Source organism: Artemia franciscana, chromosome 17 (assembly GCF_032884065.1).
Source record: "Artemia franciscana chromosome 17, ASM3288406v1, whole genome shotgun sequence".
Lineage (NCBI taxonomy): Eukaryota > Metazoa > Arthropoda > Branchiopoda > Anostraca > Artemiidae > Artemia > Artemia franciscana.
The window spans coordinates 27516715-27538284 of record NC_088879.1 but is presented as its reverse complement, the minus strand read 5'-3'; the positions used below and the strand labels follow the sequence as shown (position 1 = coordinate 27538284).

The window sequence follows — 21570 nt, the reverse complement described above, 5'->3', positions numbered from 1 at the left end:
AATATTAACAGATTCATGCATGTTGCCAAGCAATTGTTTAATGTTAAATGATAAGACAAGCATTGCAATGGACTATATACCTACTAGTAAAGCTTTAAAAAACTTCAGGAAACATGGAAAAAAATACTATGATAACTATAGCTTTTTGTTTACTTCATATTTTGCTTTAAGGTATTGAGAAAAGTACCGACTAATATAAAAGCAAATTTGGCAAGTTTCAAATTAATGGTTTTTATGGTTTTTCTGATAAGAAAAAGCCTGTAACACTTGCATTTTCCGACTGCAATGATAATACATCAAAACGGCTTTTCATACAGTTTTAATTAACAAATCTATTATTTTACAGAAAAAATTCTGTTATATTTCCATCCAGTTTTTTTTCACCTGGTCATTGAAAAGAAAAAGGAATATGGGGCTCCCAAATTCAAGATACTCTACATCAGGGCCTGCAACATTTTTTTTTTTTTTTTTATCATGGGCCAAAATCACCCAAAATACGAATACTATGAGGAATTTGGGTCAGTGGTCAGTCTTTTAGCGAATGTACTTTGATCAAAAGCAGCGCAAATCCATTACTAGATAATGAGTCATTTTTACTTGTTAATAGATATTGTTGGCAAATCAAATAACAACAAACGGTTGATTCTCAAAGACAACTATACCTTTGAGAAAAAGATATACCTTCTTAATCCGTTTAGTGCCAAAGGTTTTTGCTTTTTTTTTTTGCTGACTTTTCACCCATGTTTTTTTTTTTTTTTGCACCCAGTACTACAAAAACCTCCATGGTAGTCTTTTTCATTAAAAACTGAATTCCTGATTCTTCTATTTTTAAATAATACTTATGGTTGTTTGAGTTTTTGTGTAGCCAGTTCAATCAGATTTCATTTTCACTGTCCTTGGTACTTAACTTAAGCTAAAATTTAGGCTTTCAAAATGCTACAAGTCTGAAATTACGCATGCAGAAGACCCCATTACTTACATAGTTGAGGAGATAAGCTGAAAATTTGTGGGTTGAAGTTTATTTGAAATATAGAGTTTTTTTGGTTCTTTTCGGTGGGGCTAATATTCAGTGGCATCAATCCATGAAAATTTAACGGGAGGGGGGCACATTTTTCAAAATCTAGAGAGGGGCGGGATTTTTTTTGTTTTTCTTCATTTTTTTTCAATTAGGGTACCAGAAAAGTACCAGGTACCAGAATACCCCTAAAAAGGTATTATTATAAATCTAGGGATGCACATGTACCTCCACCCCTCAATTGGCACCGCTGTCAGTTTTACAAGTTCATATCTAAGAATCAAGTATTAGACAAAAAATATATGAATGCCCTCATAGGTTAAATAGGAAGATGAATTTAGGGAATGTGCACCCCCCCCCCTCGGGAGAAACTAACAAGAAATTTTAAATACCAACACCCCCGTCATAAAATGATACATAACGCCAATATCATTCATTTCGAAGGAAAACGGAAGAAAGCTTATCATGCACACAAGAGGAGATTGAAAACGTTCATACTATAAGCACTGAAACTTTAAATTAACCCAACATTGTCCTTTGACAAGCGAATTTTTGCAAGTTAAAAAGTTTATTAAAAGTATTGAATCAAACATTCTTTCCACATTACATCTAATCCTACGAAGTTTAGGGGCACGCATCTCCTTGTGATGGCATCTTCAAATATCTAGTAGTATCGTCAAATAAAACGTTACAAAATCGGAAGTTACAACTATATTAATTGGAAGTAAAATTTGCTTGAAAAACTTTGCAAGTAGCTCCTTGATTTTCGTACTACGGGTTAAATGCTTCATTTAAAACCATAAACGATGTCATTTAAAACTTTTGAATTGTCCCCTGTCATTCCTGAACGGGGTATATGTGCTCCTAATTGTTGACGAATATAACTCAGTTTTAAGTACACGCAATTTTCGAAGACTAGTCTTTTGGTTTCGATGAACATGTCATTCATTTCCAGGCTAATGAAGCCTGCTCTTGTTAAATTCCTATTTTTTATTTTGATTTACTTTAATTAAGATATTATTTAAATTAAAATCAGATACAATAGAAACTATATCTTGCTTTTAAATTTGATAAAGACGTTTCCATATCCCTACCCAATGTGGGTGAATGAATGAGAGCGTGTTAAATTTATTTATTTATATTGGTTCATTTAAAACCCACAAGCAGTACAAAGGAAGAATAGTACAGCATAATGTGGAGTAACAAAAAGGGAAACAAAGAAAATAACAACATAGAAAGAAGACAAAACATAAGAACAAACCAAAACCAACAAATAGCCACTACCAAAACTGTGAAAATTATACGCATGCTCACTAGAACTGTGTATAAGGGGTCAGCTTTGTTACAATAGCAATCACGGGGTCCCTAAGTTTCGAAGTGGCGTTCCTAACATGAAACCGATTCACTATTCCCGTATTACTGAATAGACATGATAAATACATAAGGATAAATACACAAGGAATTTATAGTATTTAAACTAACCTTGACGCAGACAATTTAGATTTATAACTGAAAACATCAAAGAAATCACTAAAATAATTTGACGATGGTAGATAAAACTAGTATAAAGCAGACCAAAACCCGATGGACTAAATAACCCTGCTCGATGTGTAAGTGGGAAGCACTGAAGGACTTAAGAGGCAAAATCCTTGGGTATGTGAATATGATGAGCAGTAGCTGACAAATGTGATTAGGAGTGAATATTATGATCCCTGGAGAATTTAATTAAGGTGAGAATAGAGCAAATTGAAAGTTTTTGATATTACAGACTGGGTTGTATACAAATTTGGACATGCTGATAAACTTTTTCTAGTTTAACTGTTGCTATTGTTTCAATTCCTTCCATGGCGCTGTGGCTTTTCTGCAATACATGTTACATCATATCGACTTGCGTCACCTTGTACATTAGGCATACTTACCTGTGTAGAGTAGATATTACAAGCAGACCAACGAACTTGTGCTCCCATTTCAGCTAATGTTTCTATTAAAACCTAAAAAAAAGTGAAATTAGCGACAATTTCAAAATGAATAATCATACAGTGTTCTAGTTTACCTATTTAGTTTTAAATGACCCTACTTTCTGCTAGTATTTTTAAGCGGCTTGCAAAATTGCTATTCAGGTAAAAAATAAAGGCCAATTACACTAGCTCGGAAGTATAAAGCCACTTTCACATTGAATCATTGATAATGCATACTGGTCTAAGTATGCTCTGTGCCACATTCGCAGCAGCACAATGCAGGGCTTGCATAGGAAAATATAACGATTCACAAGCATTTAATCCTTTAACGTCTAAGAGTGTTGAGCACAAAATCTGCAAATACAGGGAATAATAAGCAAGGAATAGGGAATCAAACAGAGATAATATTTATGAATTAACAACTATTCCTAACTACTGGAAATGGGATATCTGTAGCTTAAAAATATTAAGACGCTGTGGTACAGCGTATATATATATATATATATATATATATATATATATATATATATATATATATATATATATATATATATATATATATATATATATATATATGTATATATATATTCTTTTGTTGCAAAACTACTTGGAATCGATTGGATGGCATTGCCATTACTTGTAGAACTTGGATAAGATGCTAAAAGCCGCACCCAGTTTCCCAGTAATCTTAGAAAAACCGCTAAACTTCTCGCGTTTTGTGCCGGAGATAGAGATATTCAGATTTAATGAAACTTCCATCATTATAAAGTTTGAGTTTTGTTTTTCGATTAAAAAGTGCAAAATTTTCTTTTTATTGTTCAAGAAAGGGCAGCTCATAAAAATAAAAAGAACGAAACAATCTGTCTTAGAATATTTCTATAGGGGGAGGAGGGGGGTCATGTCTTATCTTCTTCAGCTATCCTAGCTGGATTACCGTCCTAGCCACGTGGATTGGTGCGCTTAATTTAGAACCCTTTGTCCGAGAGGGCGAGGGTTCGAATCCTAGTGTTCCCAATTGTATGGTTTAGGATGGGGGTCAGTAGTTTATTTTATGATACTTATTACTATCATTTTGATTTGATTTAATTATACAATCGATTTAATAGGTGAGTAGTAACATAGACTTTCGTAAGACCGCAAACCAGGCCTTTCTTCACTGCAAGAGTGTTGTTTGTTTTATTTAATTAATTGTTATCGTTAAAAAACAAAAGTTTAAGTTTTTACAACTAGTTTTATTAATAAAGATTGACTTTGTCTTACTAGCACATTTTCTTTCATTTCTTATTAGATGATTTTCAAGACCCAAAAAAGAAGAAAAACAAAAAACTGACCCAACAACAACCACATAATTAAATGAGAGTGTAACCTAACATGATACATCAAGCACCAAAAAAAAAAAAAAAAAAAAAAAAAAAAAAAAAAAAAAAAAAAAAAAAAAAAAAAAAAAAAAAAAAAAATCCATAGACTAGCCAAGGACAGGCGAGATCGTCATTAGTGAGCATAAATAAGGAACATATTCCCAAACAGAATTACATACCATGCTAAAAGCATTCGAATCAACGCAAATATAACTAAACCATATATGAATTAATAAGAAAAAAGATCAAAAACAAATAAATGACCACGTCTCACTAAACGTGGATCTTGCCCTGGAATGATATAGTAAGAGGTCCCAAGAAATAAGTCAAAAGAAATGAAATCTGTACAAAGTAAAAACTGAAGCTTTGAATAGATTGGTGTGGAAGAGGAGTGTGCGTAGCTATTCTGGGCTCAGGCGGTTTGGGGTTGCGATTAATTTTAAAAGTTTTCACACCTTCCTGTGCACTATTAGATATTTGATGATTCATCAAAGTGAAATAATATACGAATTGATAACAGTAACTAGAGATTAACCTATGCATTGAAATTCCATTTTTACGCATTTCTTGGGAATTTTCTTTTTGTGGGGCATTTTTGATTTCAGAATCCATTTAAGGGGACATGCCCCTCTAAATGTCCTCCATTTAAAAACTTCAATTAATCATCAAATTAAATTTACATTATCATGCATCTGGCTACTTTTGCAGTTCGATTAACATTGTTTTGCAACATTTCAAGAAGCGAGTCAAAGAAAAACTGGAAAAGAAAATATAAAAACAGGTAGAATTATCATGACAGCAAAGAATCGAATGCAAATATATACCAAATATTTTAGTTTCGTAATCTCAAATTCTTTTTATTCGGGGAAAGAAAGTGTAAAACAAAATTAAAAACTGTAAAAACTGTAAAAAATTAAAAGTAAAACAAAATTTTAAGAAAACTGAGCTTTGTACTCTTTCTTCAATTGTTTTGCTTAAAAATTTGGCACATTTAATTTTATTTTCGCTTGCTCTTCAGCGGATGGACAGTATATTCAATTGCTAGATGATAATTTACGTTTTCCAGTTCAGCAAAGCGGCTGTTGGAACTGTCGATTTACATTCCCAGCATTAAAGTATATGCAGATTAGAAAAACGACAAAAACATTTCCGTGTCGCTTGCTAATGCCCAATAATTTGAAAAAAAATCAATAAAAACCTTCATTAAAACGGAAGGAGTATACGTGCCTAATGCTTCAAGATATAGAAAACACAAACATTTTGAAGTGGAAGAAAACAAGAGCTAAGAGCTCATATGGCACTTGTGACTAGGTCGGAAGAGACAAGATATGACCACTAGCAAAATTCTAAGAATGAATTGATTGTTTTAAAAGGAAAATCAGAGGCTTAATGCCGGTCGGGATTTAAAATAAAAGCTCTGAGTCACGAGGTCCTTCTAAATATCAAAATTCATTAAGATCCGATCACCCACTCGCAAGTTAAAAATACCTCAAATTTTCTAATTTTTCCTCTCCCTTCAGCCCCCCAGATGTTCGAATCGGGGAGAACGCTTTATCAAGTCAATTTGTAGAGCTCCCTGGCACGCCTATCAATTTTCATCGTCCTAGCACGTCCAGAAGCACCTAACTCGCCAAAGCACTGAATCCCACCACCTAACTCCCCCAAAGAGAGCGGATCCAGTCCGGTTACGTCAGTCACGCATCTACAACATTTATAAGCATTTTCCAAGATTTTTGGTTTCCCCCACCAGCTCCCCCCCCCATGTCAACAGATCTGGTCGGGATTTGAAGGAAGAGCTCTGAGATATGTGTTCCTTCTAAATATCAAATTTCATTAAGATTTGGTCACCCGTTCTTAAGTTAAAAATACCTCAATTTTTCTAATTTTTCCCATTTAACAACCCCCAGATCCCCCAAAAAGAACGGATCCGTACCAATTATGTCAATCTCGTATCTATAACTTGTGCTTATTCTTCCCATCAAGTTTCATCCCGATATCTCCACTCTAAGCGTTTTCCAAGATTTCCGGTTTCCAAGATTTCTGTTTCCCCCCTCCAACCCTCTATGTCCCCGGATCCGATTCGAGTTGAAAATGGAGCATCTGAGACATAAGATTCTTCTATATATCATGTTTCATTGAGATACAATCGCCCATTCGTAAGATACCTCGATTTCAAGTTTTCCAAAAATTCCGGCTCCCCCCTCCAACTCCCTTCAATTTCACCGGATCTGGTCGGTATTTAAAATGAGAGTTTTAAAGCACAAGATCCTTCTAGATATCAAATTTCATTAAGATCTGATCACCCATTCGTAAGTTACAAATGCCTCATTTTTCTAATTTTTCCGAATTACTTCCCCCCCAAACTCCAAGAAAGAGAGTGGATCCGGTCCGGTTATGTCACTCATTTATCTTGGACTTGTGCTTATTCTTTCCACCAAGTTTCATCCTGATCTCTCCTCTTTAAGCGTTTTCAAAGATTCCCCCCCCCCCCAATGACACTGGACCCGGTCGGGATAAAAATAAAAAATCAGAGTTTCGAGGTCCTTCTAAATATGAAATTTCATTAAGATACGATCACTCTTTCGCAAGTTAAAAATACCTCATTTTTTCTAATTTTTTAGAATTAACCTTCTCCCCCCCCCAACTCCCCCAAGGAGAGAAGATCCGATCCGGTTATGTCAATCCCGTATCTAGGACTTGTGCTTATTTTCCCACCAAGTTTCATCCCGATCCCTCCACTCTAAGCATTTTCCAAGATTTTAGGTTCCGCCCCCCCCCCCCCAACTTCCCCTTCACCGGATAAGGTCGAGATTTAATATAAGAGCTCTGAGACATGATGTCCTTCCAAACATCAAATTTCATTAAGATCCGATCACTCCTTCTAGTGAAAAATACCTCATTTTTCTAACTATCTAGAATTAACCCTCCCCCCACTCCCCCAAAGAGAGTAGATCGTCCCGGTTATGTCAATCACGTATCTAGGACTTGTGCTAATTTTTCCCACCAAGTTTCATCCCGATCCCTCCACTCTAAGCGTTTTCCAAGATTTTAGGTCCCTCTCAATTCCCCCCAATGTCACCGGATCCAGTCAGGATTTAAAATAAGAGCTCTGAGACACGATATCCTTCTAAACTTCAAATTTCATTAAGATCCGATCACTCTTTCGTAAGTTAAAAATACATCATTTTTTCTTATTTTTCAGAATTAACCCCCCCCCCCCCACCCCAACTCCCCCAAACAGAGCAGATCCGTTCCGGTTATGTCAATAACGTAGCTAGGACTTCCGCTTATTTTTCACACCAAATTTCAGCCCGATCTCTCCACTCTAATCGTTTTCCAAGATTTTAGGTTCCCCCCTCCAACTCCCCCCAATGTCACCGGATCTGGTCGGGATTTAAAATAAGAGCTCTGAGACACGATATCCTTCCAAACATAAAATTTCATTAAGATCCCATCACTTGTTCGTAAGTTAAAAACACCTCATTTTTCTATTTTTTTTCCAATTAACCGGCCCCCCACTCTCCCCCCCCCCCCAGATGGTCAAATCGGGAAAACAACTATTTCTAATTTAATCTGGTCCGGTCCCTGATACGCCTGCCAAGTTTCATCGTCCTAACTTGCCTGGAAGTGCCTGAAGTAGCAAAACCGGGACAGACAGACAGACCGACAGACCGACAGAGTTTGCGATCGCTATATGTCACTTGGTTAATACCGAGTGCCATAAAAACCTTGAATTAAATACAATATATCTAAGAAACCTTGCTGATGATTATATCCTATTTGATCAGAATCTTAGCAGTTGATCCAAAATACTGGAAGCAAAATTCCAAAGAGACAACAGAAATAAGAAACATAATTTTGACCAAATAGAGTAGCAGGTCAAGTTCGAATTAGTGACATGTGAGATATCCTATATCGGACATATAAAAAAAAATCTTTATATAAACATCTTTCAGGTTTAACCACATATCTCCTCATACATAATTCATTATTCCAAGGGGGACTTTTGACCCTTACGCACTCCCAAAATCTCAGGATTTTTTCGTCCTTGAATTTTTTATTTAATTTACCTATTTTCTGCATTTCCCCAGCCTTTTCATTTGTTCCTTTTCATTTGGATTGTATCCTGTTTTAAAGAGAAAAGATTTAAAGGCTCTCAAGTCATCTTATTTTCGTTTCCTCCGATTTTTGTTGTATCTTCCTCCCTGATACAAGAACAGTGATATGGTAAGAAATTTCGGGGCTCCAGATTTATTAAATAAACTTGAAGTGCTACACCAGAAACTATGCGATTCGATACATTTTACTATTAACCCTTTTCATGGTCTTCTAAAATATTTTCTACAGTAATTTAATGCGTTATCGGAAGTTATTTTTTTTTTTTGTGTGTGTGTGTTTGTTTTCTCCGCTGTTTCACGTGGGTCACAAATAAATTATTATTATTATTATTATTGATATTAAGACATTTTTGTTTGTTATTTTTCATTTCGTTATTTCATTTGTGTTTTGTTTGTTATTGATGAGTATTTTTCTAGGACATTTTTAACAGCTCCACATATTCATCAAACAGTTCGTGGTAACGAACTGTAGTAAGGAGCGACCCGGCTCAATAGTAACCAAAACTCAAAAAAATTGAATTTTTATACCAATAGCTACATACAAGAATCGCATTTCAATGCTGATTTTAAATATATAAGTTTCATCAAGTTTAGTCTTACCCATCAAAAGTTACGAGCCTAAGAAAATTTACCTAATTTAAAAAATAGGGGGAAACAACCCCTAAAATTCATAGAATCTTAACGAAAATCACACCATCAGTTTCAGCGTATCAGAGAACCCTATTGTAAAAGTTTCAAGCTCCTATCTACAAGAATGTGGAATTTTTGTATTTTTTGCCAGAAGCCACATCACGGATGCATGTTTATTTGTTTCTTTGTTTTTTTTTCCAGGGGTGATCGTATCGACCCAGTGGTCCTACAATCTTGCGAGAGGGCCCATTCTAACGGTAATGAAAAGTTCTAGTGCCCTTTTTAAGTGACCAACAAAATTGGAGGGCACCTAAGCCCCCTCCCACGCTAATTATTTTCCCAAAGTCACCGGGTCGAAATTCTGGGATAGCCATTTTATTCAACGTAGTCGAAAAACCTTATAACTATATCTTTGGGGACGACTAACCCCCCCCCCCCCAGTCCCCGTGGGAGGGGCTGCAAGTTACAAAATTTGACCAGTGCTTACATGTAGTAATGGTTATTTGGAAGTGTACAGACGTTTTCAGGGGAATTTTAAGGTTAGGAGGGTTAAGGAGACGGGGATATGAGGGGGAACTTCCCTTGGAGGAATTTTTCATGAGGAAAGAAAATTTTCATGAAGGGAGCGCAAGATTTTCTAACATTATTTAAGAAGAAACAATGAAATAATAAATATGAATGTTTATTCAACTGAAAGTAAGGAGAAGCATTAAAACTTAAAACGAACAGAAATTATCACGCATATGATGGGCTCACTTTCTCCTAATACCCCGCTCTTTACGCTAAAGTATTTTTAGTAATTTCAACTATTTATTCTACGGCTTTAATGATTCAGGGGTCATTCTTAAGAAATTGGGACAAAATTTAAACTTTAGTGTAAAGTGCGTGGTACTGACGAGGGGGTGAACCCCCTCATAAACGTAATAAAAACATGAGAATACAGAAGTACGTTACGTAAGCTAATTTGTAAATTACGTATAGGCCTATCTTTTACTAATAAAAACATTCGTAAAAAATTAAAAGTTCTAGTTGCCTTTTTAAGTAACCAAAAAATCGGTGGGCAACTAGGCCTCCTCCCCCGCTCCTTATTTTCTCAAACTCATTCGATCAAAACAATGAGAAAGCCATTAAGCCAAAAAAAAATAAATATGCAAATTTCGTTTTAATTATTCATCTGCGGAGAGCCAAAACAAAACATGCATTGATTCAAATACGTTCAGAAATTAAATAAAAAAAACAAGTTTTTTTAACGGAAAGTATGGAGCGGCATTAAAACCTAAAACGAACAGAAATTACTTCGTATATGAAAGGGGCTGCTTCCTCATAAACGCCCCCTCTTTACGCTTAAGTTTTTTACTGTTTTAAAAAGTATAAAAAAAGAGCGTAATAAAAATTCTTCTGAAAACGTCTGTACACTTCCCAATAACCATTACTATGTGTAAACACTGGTCAAAGTTTGTAACTTGTAGCCCCTCTCCCGGGGACTGTGAGGGAGTAAGTCGTCCCCAAAGACATAGTTATTAGGTTTTTCGACTACCCTGAACAAAATGGTTATCTCAGAATTTTGACCCGTTGACTTTGGGAAAAAAAGGAAGGGGGTCTAGGTGCCCTTCAATATTTTTGGTCACTTAAAAAGGGCACTAGAACTTTTAATTTCCGTTATAATGAGCCCTCTTGCAACATTCTAGGGTTGATATGATCACCCCTGGGTTAAAGAAAAAAAAATGACTTTTAGGGGTTGTTTCTTCCTATTTTCTAAAATAAGGCAAATATTCTCAGGCTCGTAACTTTTGATTGGTCTTCAAGACTAAACTTGATGAAACTTATATATTTAAAATCAGCATTAAAATGCGATTCTTTTGATGTATCTATTAGTATCAAAATCCCATTTTTTAAAGATTTTTTTAAAGATTTGCTTCTTTTGTGTTCCTGTGGTGTCAGTTTGATATTTTTGGTAGTCTGTGCCCACAAGCTCACATCTGGGTCAGCAATTAATCAGGTAAAGCAACTCCAGTAAGTGAGGCACTGCACAAACCAGCTGCTCAAAATAATGTTTATTAAACATAGCTATTGTACGTAATAAACACGTCGTAGGAGATTGTACCCTGTTCCAGACTCCATAGTGTACAATGAATTGTTTTAAAGCTCAAACTCCGTACAAACCAGACAATCATATCGTTACTGTTACATCTAAATAATTACCAAAAGTTGTTTGGTAAGCTTGTTTGGTAATAAAGGCTTGTCTGAGTAATGTTTATTGAATTTCTTCTTATGATTTTAATCTAACTTTCCTACAGATATTCCCTTTGAGAACAGCTTAGCAAAGAATTTTGGTAGCTCTTTTAGAAGTTTGAAAATGTCAGGGCGACCTTCAGGCGTGACAGTGATGGTATTCGTGCATAAATATAAAGGCTGGTGACAACACTGGTATTTTGTCTGGATTCAAACAAGCACAAAAAGGAACAAAATCACTGGAACTGGAACCGCATCGCTCTTACTGAATTGTACCAAATACATGTTCATCCTGATCGGATTGCAGTCGCGATAAGAATGAATTGAAAAAGAAACTCACCGCAGTTTGGGCATTTATGTGTGTACACCCAACGACTTTTGCCCCCTTCAGTGGTTTATCCAACGTAGCTCTTTTCCTTAAAGCCATGATGCCAGGCATTTCTGAAAATACTCATATATCAAATAAAAATTGGCATTTTAACTATTAAAATGCTAAGACAGACAATATATCACTAGTGCGAAACGGCTTTACAACTTCTACTTTAATTGTGAAAGCATTCAAAGGGAATCATAAAGATATTTCTATGTTCAAAATCCTGCGCAATATTTTACACAATTAAAATACAAAGATAAAAAAAAAAATATATTACTATTACGAAATGGCTTTAAAACTTCTAATTTAGTTGCGAGAGTATTCAAAGGGAATCATCAAGACAAATCCATGCACAAAATTCTGCACAATATTATGCAAAAAGATCAAATCGTCAGCGTCTTTATAAGGTAGAACACTCCTTTCAAACGAGCTTAATCATTAGGAGCTACACCCTCCTACTAATACCGTAATATTGTACAAGCGGTTATCTCAGATTTACTACTCGCCTGACCTTAGGGTATAAGAATAACTAATACCCAAGTCCAAAACTCGAGGTACAAGTCATTACATTTCGGTGCAATTATCTTAACAGCAGGAGAGGATGTAGGACTCCAAGAAAATTCTCATATGTTGTATTTACTGTGGTTTTTTTGTGTTTATTTGTACTGTAGTTTTCTATAGTAATCTTATATATAGATTGGGGTTTTGACGCTTCTTTTGGGGTTTTGACGCAGTTTGCTTTTTTGCGGTCATTACATTTCGGTACCATTATCAATAATACCAAGAGGGGATCCTGATATGGGGATCCAAGAGGGGACTCCCAAGAGAATCCTGATATTTTATATTTATTGTAGTTTTCTGTAGTGACCTTATAAATCACGACTCCATTGCAGTTTTGACAAGACTTGGACCATATCTCCCCCTCCAAAATAATTTGATGTAAATAAAGGAATCGTACGAATCTCAAGGTTTTGAGGACGGGCTCATTGTAGCAAAATTTTGTTCCGTCATGCGTGCTTGACATAGGGTAAGTTCGAAAGTGTTGAAACCATAGTGGCTTTTGCCTTCCAAGTGCCTGCTTTTAAAACTTGCAGTGATATTCTACCAAGGAAAATAATAAAGGCCCGGTCTGATTACCGAATTCAAGAAAAACCTATCGAAAAGTCAATCATGTGTACAGCAAGCATACCTCAAATATTTAAATGATCCAAAGTGGACTTTTCTAAACCTTCGACGCAGCTTATTGTAAGTATTTTCTTGTTTAAAAAAAAAAAATACAGCATAAATGCTAACAGTTTTTATTTCATCTTGAACAATCCAAAGCGCCACCATATGAGGGGTGCACGCAGCAGCACGGAAATAGGGCTTTGAAAGCTCAAACGTAGGGGGGGGGTATGATGTTCAGAATAGACTCACTATGAAGAAATAAGACTGGAACAGTCCCATAAGATCGAATTTTGGTCACGAGAAAAACCAGAAAAAAAACTTGATTTAGATACACTCTTTTGTCTTTGTCTAAATATTTGTCGAATTTATATTGGACCATTTTACACCATATTTTTAGCAAAAATATCGCCGCAAACGCATCAAAATTGAATATCTTCCAGAAATCAGGCATTTCTTGATAAATAGCCTTAAAACAGAAAAAAAGCATATAAACTGAAAGAAAAAAGAGTATGTTACTGATTTTTGCCACATTTCTCATTTATTTATTTATGTAAGTTAAGGGCACTGCAAAAAAAAACAATTATTTCAATGTTCTGCACATTGCTAGTTTACTCTTTTTTCCTTTTATTTTTCGAAAAAAAATAAAAATTTTCAGTAAAGTAGCAAACCTTGTTTTCAGTAAAGTAGCAAACTTTGCCTGATTTCTTCCAGAAATCAGGCATTTCTTGATAAATAGCCTTAGAATAGAAAAAAAGAATATAAATTGAAAGAAAAAAGAGCATGTCACTGGTTTTTGTCATATTTCTCATTTCTTTTTATCTTTTATGTAAGTTAAGGGCACTACAAACGAATCGACTATTTCAATGTTCTTAACATTGCTAGTTCACTCTTTTTTCTTATTTTTCGAGAGAAAAAAAATGTTCAGTAAAGCAGCAAACCTTGTTCCGCAATTTCTATTTCTTTTCGTCCAACTGGTGCGAGTTGAATATTTTTGACACAAAAATCTGAGCTTCCCTTCGAGTTTTTCTGATCCTTTTCACGAGGTGGGACTTCATCTTCCTCATCAGAGCTACTGCCAGTGTACGAAGCTGAAATCAGACAGAAATATTGTGAGAAAAAGACTTGGTGCAATGTTTGAGTCAGCATACGGAACTTTCTACATTAACTCTACGTTTCTACGGAAATTTCTAAGTTTGAGTTGGCATATGGAGCTTTAATAATGATTTGCTGTTACCATATGTCTTAGAGAGTACGTCACCTTTTTATTTTAGCAGCGTATCAAGAGCATGCATTTATTCAGACATTCTTAGTTTGTCCGTTGAAGATGTCATTCTAATTTTGGTGGAGTGAAGTTCCCTGACCTGCAATCATTTTACCCGCGTTCAACAGAGCTTACAGCAATCAATTGCAAAATTTTTTTGAATAAGCGCAATTGTTCTGCTCTACTGAACATGATTTGAACATAAAATAATTTCTTTCAAAAAAAAAATCTTGCACTATAGAACCTTAGAAACCAACCAAAATGTCGTTACCTTATTTTGACAGGTACATACACAAATAATTTTCTATGTAAAAGGACGAATTACAGTTTATTGATTAAGCAAAATAAGCGAGTAATTAATTGAAATAGGTTTCAATAAGTGCTTTTAATAATTACAATTGCCTACTGATCGCCAAAAATTACGAAAATCTATTGCAAAAAGCTTATGGATCGTAGGATTCATTTCTGATGTTTGCATATTTTTCGGAATATACACGTTTCCCGGAAAAACATTCACATGTTTTTCAGCTCTAAATTCACGTTATAGCATTCTATGATTAAATCTGCTCTATAATGAAAACGCGAAAAGGACATTGCACTGAAAAAAAGAAACAAAGAATTTTGTGGACTCTGTGCTGTCAATTGATTTCATTTTCTTGTGTCAGAACTAGTGCTAGTGGACAATAGAGTTTTAAGTAGTTCTAACCGTGCAACTTGAGTTTTGATCGGGTATGGGTAGGAAGGGGGGACATTCCCTCCTATTTGACATTAATGGACAGTGGAATATTTTTTAGAAGACTGGAAAACTTCATAGCCTCCATTGCAGAAGCTTTGTCGATAGTCTTCAACCAGTCATGTCCTGTCGGTGAAACTTCCTTTTTTCATCTTTTTGAAGTGTGGCTGGGTTTTTTTACGTTTCTTTCTCGGTCATATTATCCTCATATGATCTTGTTTCAGGGATCAATAGTCTATTCTACAAAGTTAAATTGAAACTGCTGCTTCAGAGGATAAAAAGATAACATTAGTGGCAAAATCAAATATTCTAGCGAAAAATTCCAGCAATCAAACATTATATCCAAGTAAAGCAAATACGTTCAGTTTCCTTAGGCTTTGAAAGCTATTTTATGATATAAAGAAAATAATATACATTTTCCTAGAAATGTCTTAATATAATCATTCTAGTAATATGACTGCGACTGCATGAAAGTCTTTTTCCCATCTCCAGAGAAATTCTTATGACATGACATGAGTCTAAATCCATTTAAAATTGAAAAATATTTCTGATCCAGCTTTTTTGAACAATTTTGGTTTTTGTTTACTTCTTTTTTTTTCTTCTTTTTTTTGTTTGTCAAAAAGCATTAAGCCAGAAATATATTAGAGTGACGAAAAAAGAACGGTCTCCACTTGTGTTTTTAGGGCTACATCCTTATCAGTCACTTATCTCCCTTATACCGCGGGATATAGTAGAATTAATGTCAGTGAATCTAAATAGGGTTCAACTGGATATTTGGTCAAATACATGCTGTTTCAAACACAACTATGAGACATGCTCGTCCAAGTAGATCAAGCACGATAACACGGATCAGTTTGGCTGTGCGAAACCAGAGAGAAAAATTCAGAAACAGATTGAACATTTTGAAAAGCAAGAGGCCATAGGGAGTCTCATTCCATCCATAGAAAGTACTGTAAGCCCCAAAGGACGACCCAGTAAGCGTTTAGTTAATTTGGTCGAGGCACAAGGGGAGTCCGTCCTTAAGTATACCATTTAAGATTTGCGAGAGCGTAAAAGTGATGTTCAATTATAATAATGTTCCGCATCGAGCAAGGCAGAATAGGCTTTCGCAGCTGAAACCTTTTTCGACATTGGGTGATATGGATTATCAGTCTCGAGAGGGCTTCTGACACTGGTACCCCGATTCCCAGACTTTGGCTTGCCAGGTTTTTACCTTAGGAGCTATCTCAAGAAAAAAAAGTGCCCGCAGAGTCTGAGGATCAATGTTACTCGCAAGGACCAAATCAATGTTACATCAAAGGAAGGACCATAGCTATGTATCAGTCATTGGGTAAGAAAGTCATGAAAATGATGCACCACGCCTCAAAAAATACAAAAAGTTAAATTGGGGTCATTTCGAGCATAGGCTCAGGAATTTATAAGAGAGGCCTAAGATTCTCAAATTTCAAATACGATCACTCAAACACAATGAACCATTTATCACCAAATTTCATTCAATTCTGACGCATCAACACAGAAAAAACTCTTTAAATTTTGAGGCACATTTTATCTTTTCATCATCTACGTATGATATCTTTAATATGAGGTTATATAACATGAACTGAAATAATCACCACCAAAAAAAGAAGTGATATTTCAACCAGAGAGCATAGACAAAAAAAAACAAAAAAAAAACAATCATAATAGACCAGTTATAAGACAGAAAATATCTGAAAACTGAAATGCTAAATGATAGTTCAAAAATCATTTGACAAAAACAATTCGCGACCTTTTATTGAATAAAACACTTATTAAGTTTTTTTTTATTTTACGTGCACCAGCGATTCCACGAGGAAATACTTAAGCGTCAGATAGAAATTCCGCAGAAAACCTTTTTTGTGGATTCTAATTTACAGCTAAAATTGACAAGACGCTAAAAACTGGTTTATAACGGTTAGTATTTTTATGAGTAGACCCACAAAAATAAGTCAAAACCCACACCGCATAGACCTACTGCCTCCAGCTAATAGCGCTACAGGTATTTTAAAGTTAAAACCAAAATTTAAAGATGATGCATTACATTTGAAAATAATTTCTACAAAGAGAAGACCCCCACAGAGATTTAGGCTTAATAGAAATAAGTTTTGCTCATATTCAATAGAAAATTCATCTTGCGTAAAACTGCCACAGTGATTTTCTGACGCTTTGCCTGAAATGACAGTGATTTTCAATTTTATAATTAGAAAGGTATTTTATGACATTGTTGGTACTTGTCTATTATATAAAACACACTCGAGAAGTGAAGTTTGGTTAATACTAATAAAACAAAAAAATGATGAAAATAGAATACTTTATTAGCCAAATTGTGAAAATTACAACTGGGAAATATGCTCCCAAAAAGCTGTGTTACACTTCCAAAAGGTTGCTTCTCGAAAGAGTACAAAGTCGTGGTGTGTCCATTGACGCACTGTTTGGCTTGGGCAACAACCCCTTATCCTGGAAAAATATAATTGCCTGTTTTTCGGTCCTTGGCAAATCCCAAATCTTAAATTGAACATCCATGGCGAGGCACTATATTCTATTAACTGACAAAGCAAACTAAGCAGTGTCCTTAAGAATCACGTTAATAATGAACTAAAATGGACTAGGTCAAAAATCGCGTTAATAATGAACTTTTCTTTGTCTTTGAGACGGTCAGTCGACGCTGAAGCTCCCAATTTGGTAATTCACAAATAACCTTCACAATTTTTCTAATAGAGCATCTATTTTCATCACATTTTATTTTCACCAAACTTCACTTCTCGTGTATTTTATATAATAGAGAAGTACCGAAGTTTTTTGGAAAGATTGAGAACACACTCCCCCAACTGAAAAAGAAAATTATATCGATTGCTTCCAGTTCCTAAGATATTTAGAAGTTTAATATGGATAATTTCATGGGCCATCACGGACCCATGCGCAAAGACAGAGCCAAGGAGATGTGCTCTGCTTCAATAGGTCACAAAACTCTTCAGCGGAAAAGATATGAGCTTGCGTAACTGTATAAGTATACAATATATATATATACTAGCTGTTGGGGTGGCGCTTCGCGCCACCCCAACACCTAGTTGGTGGGGGCGCTTCGCGCCCCCCCCAAGCCCCCCCGCGCGCGTAAGTCGTTACGCGCCATAATAGTTACGCGCCATTGTAGTTGTGTCCCTATGTCCCACCTGTGAATATAGATAGATATATATATATATGGTTTTAACTACGTAAAACTTGCGAATATACAACATTCTTTGCTGTCCCATTGTCTTTGCATATAAATAGATTGTCAGGTTTACCGACTCTTGAACATGCAACATATAATGGTCCATGGGAAAACAATCTGTATTCAGATCTATACCTCATGATTCTAATGATTGCCCTTGAGCTTTGTTGATGGTGATTGCTAATCGACCATTCCCTGTCCCGGTGTCCCGGTCGTCATTTACATCCCCCTGTTTCCTCCGGTGTCCCCGTTGTAGTTGTGTCCCTGTGTCCCGGTCGTCATTTATATTCCCTGTGTCCCGGTCGTCATTTGTATCCCGGTGTCCCGGTCTGTATATACATTCGTTTTTTAGTTTTGTTTTTCTCCTTTATTTTTTTCCTTTTTTTTCTTTTTTAGTTTATTTAGATTTTTAGATTTTTTAGTTTTTTTATTAGTTTTTAGTTTTTTTTTCTTTTTAGTTTTTTTGTAGTTTTTACCTTCTTTTTAGTTTTGTTAATTTTTTTTTTACTTATGTCCTGGTCGTCATTTATACTCCCTATGTCCCGGTGCTTTGTTGATTGCTAATCGAACATTCCTTTTGTCCTGGTCGCTTTCTCTTTGAGTGTCGTCATTTATTTTTTTATTTTTTAGTTCTTTTAGTTTTTACCTTTTTTAGTTTTTTTTAGTTTTTTAGATGAAAATTTTTTTTAGTTTTTTCCTTTTTTTCTTTTTAGTTTTTATTGGTTTTTACCTTTATGTTAGCTTATTTTTCAGTTTTTTCCTTTTTTTTTAGTTTTTTTTTATTTTTTATTTTTTTTAGTTTTTTACCTTTTTTTAGTTTTTTTAGTTTTTTTAGTTTTTTTAGTTTTTTAGCTTTTTTACTTTTTTTATTAGTTTTTAGTTTTTTTGTAGTTTTTGCCTTTTTTTAGTTTTTTCAGTTTTTTTTTTAGTTTTTTATTGGTTTTTACCTTTATTTTAGCTTATTTTTCAGTTTTTTCCTTTTTTTTAGTTTTTTTTAGTTTTTAGTTTTTTTAGTTTTTTACCTTTTTTTAGTTTTTTTAGTTTTTTTAGTTTTTTAGCTTTTTTATTTTTTTTATTAGTTTTTAGTTTTTTTTGTAGTTTTTGCCTTTTTTTTAGTTTTTTTAGTTTTTTAGCTTTTTTATTAGTTTTTAGTTTTTTTTGTAGTTTTTGCCTTTTTTTAGTTTGACAACTTATTTTTATATATATAGATAGTTTTTTTTTTTACTTATGTCCTGGTCGTCATTTATACTCCCTGTGTCCCGGTGCTTTGTTGATTGCTAATCGAACATTCCTTTTGTCCTGGTCGCTTTCTCTTTGAGTGTCGTCATTTATTAGTTTTTTCCTTTTTTTCTTTTTAGTTTTTTATTGGTTTTTACCTTTATTTTAGCTTATTTTTCAGTTTTTTCCTTTTTTTAGTTTTTTTTTATTTTTTATTTTTTTTAGTTTTTTACCTTTTTTTAGTTTTTTTAGTTTTTTTAGTTTTTTAGCTTTTTTACTTTTTTTATTAGTTTTTAGTTTTTTTTTGTAGTTTTTGCCTTTTTTTAGCTTTTTCAGTTTTTTTTTTAGTTTTTTATTGGTTTTTACCTTTATAGTTTTTTTAGTTTTTTAGCTTTTTTATTTTTTTTATTAGTTTTTAGTTTTTTTTGTAGTTTTTGCCTTTTTTTAGTTTTTTCAGTTTTGACGTCACCTGATCCAGTTTTTTCAGGTGACGTCACCTGACACATCCATCCACACATCCACAGACAGACAGACAACTTATTTTTATATATATAGATATATATATATATATATATATATATATATATATATATATATATATATATATATATATATATATATTTATATATATATATATACTGTAACTGCTCTTTAAAGATAATCTTAAGTTTGTCCGCTCTCCTCCAAAATGTATACTACATAAAGTAACTTACGCCTTTTAAATTATAACCAGGTTTATCTAAGAAATAAAGGAAGAAGTGAAATTGTGAAAGTGACGACAGATTACGTTAAGTTTTACTTAAAAAGATTTCATGGAACTGATTTAAAAGTGGTCAGCCCAACACGAACTGACAACAATAATATTTCATCAAGAAGAAAAAGACAATGAAACATGGAAGAGCAAAATCACTTTCGCAATAGTGATTTTGTCCCTTCATTGTTTATAGTTGATCTATAGTAGAGGTGACAGTGAGACTATGAAAAGCTTACGAAAAATGTCGAAAGACCCTCTGACAAATTTAATAAATCATTACTGGAAAAATTCGACTAACGAGGCTAATTTATTTTACAAGAAAATTGTTTATACTAAATTTGAATATTCATAAATATTGAGTCATGCCAATGTAAAAAAAAAAATAAAATAAAATTAGTCCAAAAGTATTCTTTAAAATCATCAGGGGCCAAAAAAGAATTTTTAAACTTTGCGACAAACCGACGTGGTAGAACAGCAATAACAGAAAGAACCTAATTCATATGGCACATCCATATTAGGAATATCTGGAAAACGAAGACCTTATTCCCATCTCAAGCTTTACCTTTTCAACAACAACACCCTACATGTTCTCCCGTAAGCAGCTGATGCCTGGAATTTGAACTAAGAACAGAAGAAGGTTTTTCCATTCATAAGACCATGTTTTCTTGGCAGATGTTAGGTAACCCATGGACCCAGAAGGTCACAGACAAATGAATCAGGGAAATCACACCTCCATAATGCCTTATCGACTCTACCATATGTATTTCTGGGATAGAGGAACAAGTCTACAAATTTTTTTTACAACAACGATTCTAAAGGCTTGAGGAATGATAAATATCCACTTTCCTCCCCTTCAAAAGAAAAACATGTACATGCGTTATAAGAGAGGGCAGAAGGAATATCTTGGGCGTGTTGTACACACAGGTGACTCTAAAAACAAAAAGGCAACTTTCCAAAAGAGCCCAAAAGGCAAACCTCGGAAACGACTGACAACAAATGAAGCCAACGACATTCTTTACCTAAATACTCAATACTCATTTAAATATACACCAGGGCATTTTCTACTCATTTATTTACTTCAAAATGTGACAACTTGAAACTCAATTTTTCGTTCAATATGTTCTATTTTAATGATCAATCTTTCTATAGACACAACATTTGACTATACTAGTAGTTGACTTACTACAAACGGCAATAGCATTTTGCATCACATTCTAAGCGTTCTGTAATATTTTTCAGCAGTTACAAGTGTCTTCAACTGTTTCCATAAATTTCTGGGCTAGAAATCTTTAATTTTACATGGAAACTGAAATATACTGCATACAAAAAATATTCACAGTTTGGACTGACACATTTTGGGAACGAGAGGGTGAGTCGGTATATACAAACAAAGCTTGGAAATCAAACATATCATCTAAAAGTACGAAGTGTTAAAGTAAGAAAAGAAAAAAAAAATATAAACAGAAAGTTTATTCAGTTTCATTTGTAATAAATATGCAAGTCACGTTAAAATGGACACAATAC

At 34.2% G+C, this 21570-nt stretch overlaps 1 protein-coding gene across 6 annotated transcripts in view; it reads right to left on the bottom strand.

The window, feature by feature from the left end:
• The window catches only part of LOC136038089 (adenosylhomocysteinase-like 1), a 129040-nt gene that overhangs the window by 40744 nt on the left and 66726 nt on the right, over window positions 1-21570 (bottom strand). For all 6 annotated transcript variants that reach the window (XM_065721094.1, XM_065721089.1, XM_065721090.1 and 3 more), the window contains 3 exons: window positions 13790-13939; window positions 11652-11752; window positions 2935-3006 (listed from right to left, as the gene is read on the bottom strand). In XM_065721094.1, coding sequence (XP_065577166.1) covers window positions 2935-3006; window positions 11652-11752; window positions 13790-13939 — 323 coding nt within the window. The remainder of the gene's footprint in view (window positions 1-2934; window positions 3007-11651; window positions 11753-13789; window positions 13940-21570) is intronic.